This window comes from Triticum urartu, chromosome 3A (assembly GCF_056163025.1).
Source record: "Triticum urartu cultivar PI428250 chromosome 3A, HENAU_Tu73, whole genome shotgun sequence".
In the NCBI taxonomy this organism is placed as follows: Eukaryota; Viridiplantae; Streptophyta; class Magnoliopsida; order Poales; family Poaceae; genus Triticum; species Triticum urartu.
This window is the reverse complement of record NC_141875.1, coordinates 376,715,431-376,723,879: the sequence shown is the minus strand read 5'-3', so window position 1 is coordinate 376,723,879 and position 8,449 is coordinate 376,715,431. Positions and strand designations below refer to the sequence as shown.

General features: G+C 40.7%; 1 protein-coding gene across 1 annotated transcript; it reads right to left on the bottom strand.

Annotated features, from left to right (window-relative positions):
- Positions 1-3,684: 3,684 nt before the first annotated feature.
- Positions 3,685-6,216, bottom strand: LOC147979756 (uncharacterized). The gene is made up of 10 exons (XM_087516784.1): positions 6,024-6,216; positions 5,845-5,946; positions 5,493-5,752; positions 5,206-5,409; positions 4,976-5,065; positions 4,783-4,893; positions 4,344-4,697; positions 4,121-4,258; positions 3,810-4,046; positions 3,685-3,729 (listed from the first exon to the last, which is right to left on the bottom strand). Exons 1-10 carry the CDS (start codon positions 6,214-6,216, stop codon positions 3,685-3,687), a joined length of 1,734 nt encoding a protein of 577 aa, XP_087372910.1.
- Positions 6,217-8,449: the final 2,233 nt, after the last annotated feature.

Here is an 8,449-nt window from a genome sequence, read left to right as displayed (position 1 = left end):
TGACTTCTACAAAAGAGTGGGTTATCAACCTCATCATCCGGGTCATGTAAACCGGCAGTCCATATTCAAAGAACACATATGGAATCATGAATGTGCTGCATATATATATATATATTGACATCATTAGCAAAGAGTCATATGCAACATTTTATGCACGATGGCATAGGCAAATCATGCAGTTTCCAAACTAACCTATTACAAGGCTTTGAGAGCCCAAAAGATGGTTATGACTCTCCCCTCACCGGTTCACCTCCCTCTACTGGTTGGAAGCTGGGATTGGACCAGTCAAAGTCGTTCAGAGCAACAAACTCCGCTTCATCGTCAATCAGGTCGACTGGATCGATTTCTGGGGCAAAAGTGTGTTGGCGAACCGGCGGGATAAGATCTGTCACTTTATAAGAGGGAGTCTCCATCTTCTTATTCTCCATATCAAAACCCGGCTGATATTTATCGATGTTGGTCTCCTCTCCAAGAATGGTAGCTTGAGGACGAACTCCCCTCACACGGGCAATAAAGTCATCTTGCTCAAATGGAGTCTCGTCTTCCTTCACGGTAGGGTACCCCTTAGCCACATCCACCGGGTCTAAATACGGCACCCAGGCTTTGGAGCGGCTCAGGGCAGTGAGGGCTCTGGCTCTGGCACAGGATCGTTTGACCTCTTGAAACCTGGCGGGTAAGATCGATAACTTCTTCAAGACATCACTCAAACGGTTGGGTCCTTGGATGGCAGTGGAGATAGTAGCAAGTTCTCGTTGAGCGCCAGTATACAATTGATCCACCAAGGTATAAACGCCTTCAGTTTTGTCACACTGTCTTGGCTCAGATTTTTACTTCGTGGACCTGCGAGTGTTTTTTAACAAAGGCTCAGCAGGCGGCTTATATTCCTGGTTAAAATAAAGTTTAAGTGATTAATACAAATGACTTACCAAAGATGGCGGAGACCATTTGAGACACACGGTATTTTAAGCCGGTGAGCTCCGTGGTAACCTCCTCAAGAGCCGCCTCTGCTGTCTCGGCACGTTGTATCTGATGGAAATATGCCCTAGAGGCAATAATAAAGTTATTATTTATTTCCTTATATCATGATAAATGTTTATTATTCATTCTAGAATTGTATTAATAGGAAACATAATACTTGTGTGAATACATAGACAAACAGAGTGTCACTAGTATGCCTCTACTTGACTAGCTCGTTGATCAAAGATGGTTATGTTTCCTAGCCATAGACATGAGTTGTCATTTGATTAATGGGATCACATCATTAGGAGAATGATGTGATTGACTTGACCCATTCCGTTAGCATAGCACTTGATCATTTAGTATGTTGCTATTGCTTTCTTCATGACTTATACATGTTCCTATCACTATGACATTATGCAACTCCCGTTTACTGGAGGAACACTTTGTGTGCTACCAAACGTCACAACATAACTGGGTGATTATAAAGGTGCTCTACAGGTGTCTCCGAAGGTATTTGTTGGGTTGGCGTATTTCGAGATTAGGATTTGTCACTCCGATTGTCGGAGAGGTATCTCTGGGCCCACTCAGTAATGCACATCACTTAAGCCTTGCAAGCATTGCAACTAATGAGTTAGTTGCGGGATGATATATTACAGAACGAGTAAAGATACTTGCCGGTAACGAGATTGAACTAGGTATTGAGATACCGACAATCGAATCTCGGGCAAGTAACATACCGATGACAAAGGGAACAACGTATGTTGTTATGCGGTCTGACCGATAAAGATCTTCATTGAATATGTGGGAGCCAATATGAGCATCCAGGTTCCGCTATTGGTTATTGACCGGAGATGTGTCTCAGTCGTGTCTACATACACTACACCACAGCACCACATCCCCAACAAACAGGATGGTCGGAAAAACAGCGTCTGCCGACACACAGTCAGTCGGGAAAAAGTATTGCCGACCGACAACGTCTGTTGGGGTAAGTCCAGACGGGAAAACCTTATCCCGACCGACATGTCTTTCCTGACCGACAGTCGGACGCCTATAAACCAAATTGTCGACCGACTTTCTGATGGCCTACCCCGAATCTTTCCCGGCCGATTTTCAGCTAGCGTTGCTATTGAAGCTTTCCCGACCGACCGTTTGATAGTACAGTCTTTGCCGACCGACTTTCTGCTGCCCCTATCCTGAACCTTTCCCGACCAACTGTGCGATGGTGTCTTTTTTGCCGACCGACTTTCTGTTGGTCCTAGCATGAGCCTTTGCCGACGAACCATAGGATGCTGTTTTGTTTTGCCAACCAACAATTTGACAGCATTTTGCTTAGCTGAGCAATGTTTAATACCCACGTACCCTTGATTTCCCATCTGCCTTACAATACAATGTCAATCAAGTTGTATATCTCATTACAATATGATATTAGTCAAGTTACAGTAACTTGCATGTACTCCGAAAATATTAAATCATGACCAAAGAAGGATAACATATTAATTACTTCTCACAAGTAAAGGAAACATTTACAGTTGAACGACCAAATCACCCAATAGGTTTACAAAATGATAGATGCATCTCCGATAATCATTGTTTGCTCCATTACACCAAATACCCAGGTGACAAGATGACATATAGGTTTACAAAATGAGACCTAAAGGCGCATTGTTTTTGCTCCATTACAGAAAATCTCTAGCCGATGCAAACTGACATCTTCCTGGTTCCTTCCTGCTCCTTTTGTATGTCTTTCCTACAAAGGATACAAATGTCATGGTGAGCATGCATTCAGAGACAATGGCAAAAACAATAATTGTATAAAGCATCTATGGCAATTGGCAGTTAAAAACTGTGGGATTTTAGTGTTACAAAAAATAGCTCAAGGTCAGAACAATGCCACAAATGTGTTAATTAGATCTTTGCTGTGTTGGACATCATAAAGCATCGATGCAACGTGACCACGAAGTATATATTTCAGGAAATATGAGCAATATAGAGGTGTACTCGGAGCAACACAAGGCAACATAATTAAGTTGTATTTCCATCATCTGGACATAAGGCAAAAAATTAGCATGTCCGGACTCCCAGCTTTAATTCAGAAGACATGATACTATTTACTATGGAGAGCACTACAGGCTAGTTTGGTTGGTGCCGGAGAGCAACTACAAATTTGTGCCAGCCAGCTCCTCTAGAAACGTCTAGGCGTCTATGTTTCTTGGCTAACCACATTCCCAGGCCCAGGCTGACCACTCATCCCATGGACACCAACAAAACAAGCTCCAGGCATCTCCCAGGGAGCACCCAAGCAATAAATAATAGTTTTTAAGGCTAAACCAGATTTGGGAAATGAGGCATGTGGAAAGTAGAACTTACCAAAGCCAACTTGAGCCACCCAACACAGGAATTGCTCGGGTCTATGTACCAATTTAAGACTACAACTCTTGTAAACAATAGCATGGACATAAGAGCAACTTTTGCATCACATTATTATTTCCTTGTATTTCTACTAAATCATGTAAGCTATGAACTATACATTAAGAAGTGGCAATGAACTAGGCAGGTATTGAAAATAAGAGAAGATAGACCAACATTGATCATTACTGCTTAATGTACAGAGCTAGATAACAACTATCATGAGGAAGAAGAAGACACAAGGGTCTGGTTAAGTTCATTTTGATCCCTGGTTTTGTAGCTCAAAAAATAAATACTAGCTCATGATTCAAATATACCTTAGCGGCGGGATGAGGAAGATGCCCCTGGTTTATAGGGTTTCATCTAGCAAAGTGATCATGAGTCAGTATCACATATCAAACATTTTGAGACAAGTGGACAAAACACATATTGTTGGTGATTACCTTGCTAGCTGGCCATGCAATGGACCTTGTGACAGCATCAACGATAATATGTAAACCGTCATATTCATAAGGCACCGTAGCATCCCTTCTAATAGCAACATTGACAAGAACCTCATAAGTTCCTGGTCCAAGGGTCTCTCCGCCCACAATAGTGTCTGGGTCAACTGAGATAATTGTTGCCTTGGCAACAGGAGTTTCAGGACCAGTCCATGCATATAGAAGCACATCCATACCAATCTGAATCAATGATTATTTTACAAACATGAAAAAAAAACAGAATTTAAACATATAGGTAAGGATGTGAAGATTACAAGGCTTTCATCTTCATAGGTTGATGAGCTTCTTGCTGGGGGCTTTGCAACAACTCTTCTTTGAACAAATGGCTCTTCATCATCCTGTTCAACATCTTCTTCAGCATCATTATGTTCCTCAGCTTCAGCTCCGGAGTTCTATCAGACAACAATATGGAAATAGAGTTAGTGCATGCAAGATGGATTAATGATGCATTGAAAGGATGTGGAAATAGTTCATTACTTGTCGAGAATTGGAACCATGCTGCGAGCTAGGAGTTTCCAGATTATGCCTTCCTTGTGAAGCTAACATCAATTCCATTCGGTTCATTCGTTCTTCCATTTGTTGCACATGCCCCTGGAGCATGTTATAGAGATTTTCAGCTTCTCTACGCCCTTGCATTTCAACTAGAACTCTTGTGCTCAATTTACCCTGTGTACCCGGTGTGCCCAAATCTTGAGGTGTTGGACCTAGACCTAACACACGGACACGACCCCTGGGCTCCTTCATTCCACATACGCGTGCAAACAGATCACCTTCTTGAATGCTCTTTTCCTTCCATTCAGGGTACTTTTCAGCATTCTCTATGAGTTCTTTCTGCAAAATGATAGTTACGAGCTCTATAAATTCTACTTCTACAATTTCTGAGCAATATTGAAAAAGCATAGCAAAAGAGACATACAATTGTTGTTTCTGCTTGCGGCACATAACTCCCTTTCCTTTCCCCTTTCTTGCATGTATGTGTTTCGATATAAACTTCATCTCTTCGAGGATCATGCCCAAGTTTGACAGCTTACAACCATTTATTTATTTCAATATGCATTAGTCACTGAATCACAGTGGCATATCATTTATAATTGGGGTAATTTTTTTACCATTTCATTGGCAACACGGGCATGACTCTTGCTGCCAGATGTATGAGGTACTGCATTGGCACGATTCTTTTTGGCGATAGCACTACGAGACTACAAGAAAAAAGTAAAGGAGATTTATCACACATATTGTTTGTGTTTTGAGAATCATTACATGCATATTTGTTTATCTATGTCCAGGACAGAGTGTGCTGCAAAGATGTACTACAGTTTTGATTAGCAGGATGACTTACTTCAAATGCCGAAGATCTCCAATAAGTAATAAGGGTCTTCCAGTCAGCTTCACTAATTCTGCTGTCACGTCTTTTCATAAGTTGTGCATCAGTGAGTGCAGCATCAAACTTGTACCTCTTTAAATCTGACTTCCAATCCTTCCATTTTATGTGTGAAGTGTTGGTAACAAAGCTCAAAGCAGTTGAGTCCAGCTCATAAAATGCCTATTAAAATGAGAGAAAACAGGACACTCAGTTAGATGGCATTAAAAAAGAGTGTGTAAGTTATAAATTATGCTCATTTCTACCTTCAAGGTCTCCCACACAAAAAACTTTTTCTCTACATCAACATCTCGCCAATCTAACTCTGCAGGTGGTATATGTTTCCTCACCAAAGTACCAATGAAATTGGCAAATTCAGTTGCATCTGGCCCAATAGGCTGGCCATCCCCATTAAGTGGAATGTGGATTTTGGGTTGATTCAGCCTTGCATATATGTTAGCCTTTCGAGTAATTTTTCTTCCACCTTTCTTTTGACTACCATCACCATCAAGCTCACGAGCAATCTCTTCATGCAAGAAAATTAACAGTCATACAACAATTCTAGCAAGTGACATTAGGTTAGAATATGAACAATTCTAGCAAGTGACATTAGGCTACCTTTGGAAGGCTGATGCTCAGGATCAACATGATCTTGATCTTTTGATACCCTAGACCTCAAAACACGTCCTTCATTCGCGCTTATAGGTGCGCTGGAGGGTGCTTGCATAGATATATAGGTTAGTGTTGCAAGCTACATTTGCTTCCTTCAGGTAGAACATGAATGTAATGGAAGCTACATACCTTTCTTTTCTTTTTGGGGGCTTGGTTCGCTTCCATATCTTCCTGCATAGAAGCTCTTGTTGCTCGTACTGCTGCTAGCCGTTTATCATTTTGTTCAATGGTCTTGCTTCTTAGTAGTTCATACTCTACCGCTTTCAGTTGTTCCTCCGTGACCCCACCATCTTTAGCTCTTCCGTTTGCACTTGCCATTTTTCCTCCTGCAAAAGAAACACTATGTGAGTACATCGCTGAAAATACAAAACATTAGAGGATCATACACAACACTTACTTTTTTCAATATCACTTGCTTTAAGAACTAGTCCATCTATATCTGTCCTAGCAGAACCAATGCATCCATCCGCAACACTCACACGTATAGCAGTACATGGATCAGGCAATGTCACACGTAAAACATTACCATTGTCATCTTTAGATTCTTCTATGTCATATAATGATGGAACGACAACAATAGACCACTCAGCATCAATGGGATCTTCAACATAGTAAACTTGAGTTGCTTGTGTGGCTAATATGAAGGGCTCGTCTGATATTTTCTCACCGGTATTGAACAAATGCTTGAAATTCACAGAAGTGATTCCAAACTGATCAGTTTGCACCCATTCATCTTCTACACGATTATCAACCCAGTCACATTTGAACAACACTACTTTCCCTTCATGTTGATAATTCAACTCAAGAATTTCCTTTATAATGCCATAATAGCTCTTGTTTCTTACACTAATATTGTCACCTTTTCCTTTTGCAAAGGATGTGGTTTGTGCAACAAGAGCTACTCCACTACTCTGAAATGACCAGCCCTCATCATATGATTGTGTATGAAAGTCTACCCCATTTATAGTGTAGCTACTATACTTCATAGCAACCAAGTTTGGCTCCTTAGCTAATATTTTTATCTCATGAGGTGCTTCATCGCCCATTTCTGCCACCTGTGATTATGAAATGCTATTGTTACTCTACAATGGGATGGAATTATTATGGCAGCATGCAACTAAAAATACTCTCTGGTTGAAGCATCATAGGTCCTAACACCATCAAGAAACATATCTACCATATCATCAACTGGTGGCTCAAGATAGACATCAATATCACTACCAGGAGAATTTCTGCCAGGAATCAACAGTGATAGGATGAAATTTGATTGCTTCATAATCATCCAGGGTGGAAAGTTATAAGGAATCAATAATACTGGCCAAATGCTATAGCTGAGATTCATGGATCTAAACGGGTTAAAACCATCGGCACATACTACAAGCTTAAGATTTCTGCTGTCTTTTGCAAAATCTTTATTTTTTTTCATCAAAATATTTCCAAAGGAGGGAATCTTTAGGATGCCTAATCAAGTCATCTTGTGTGCGCTCTTCTGCATGCCATCTTGTGAGAGCCGCAGTCCTGGAACACACAAACAACCTTTGAAGCCTCTTCTTTATTGGGAAGTAACGAAGAACCTTCTTAGGAACCTTGTGGACACGTTTCCCATCTGCACTCTTCCTTTCAGATTTCCATCTTGAAGCCTTACATTCTGGGCATGAATTGGCATTGGCATTGTTCTTCCAAAATAGAATGCAATCATTTTCACATGCATGGATATTAACATACCCAAGTCCTAGGCATTTGACTAGTTTTTTTAGCTTCATTGGAGTTTTTGGGTATTGCGGACTGAGGGTAAGCATCTTTTAGTAGATCTAACAACAGATCAAAACTTCTATCAGACCACCCTCCAAGAAGTTTGGTGTGGAGAAGTCTCACTAGGAAACAAAGCTTTGAGAAATTCTTACAGCCTGGATATAGCTCTTGTCTAGAATCAGCTTCAAGTTTGTGGAGAGATACTAGAAAAGAATCATCCTGATCTAAACCACAATCATCTTCAAGATCTCCCCCTTTATCCAAACCAGCAGCAAGATCTCTTAGCAAATCAGATATATCATCGCCCTCATCCCTATCGTCACCCTCATCTAGATTTGGAGGAATGGAAGAAGAAGAGACACGTTCTCCATGAAACATCCACTATTTGTAGCCATCTACAAATCCCTCGCATACCAGGTGCTCACGGACTTCAGACTCTTCTCTCTAGTACGAGTTCACATAGTTTTTTCAAGGACACAAGATTTTATTCTCAACCGATGATTTATTAAATGCATAGCCTAGGAATTTGGCGAGCCCTTCTAAGTACTTCTTTGTATGCCTACATGCAAGTGTACATGTGTAGTGTCTTATATATAGTTTCAGCATATAAGCAAAACAAAATATATATGCGGCGTTATACCTAGGCGCATCGATCCAACCTTTATCCATGGTATCTTAGCTTCACAATTGGTTACTACCAAGTCAACACTAAATCCTGAACGAATAATATCAAAACCAGAGAATGCAAGGAATCAATTTAAGTACTATAACTAAATTGGCGTGGAAAAGAAACGAAGAA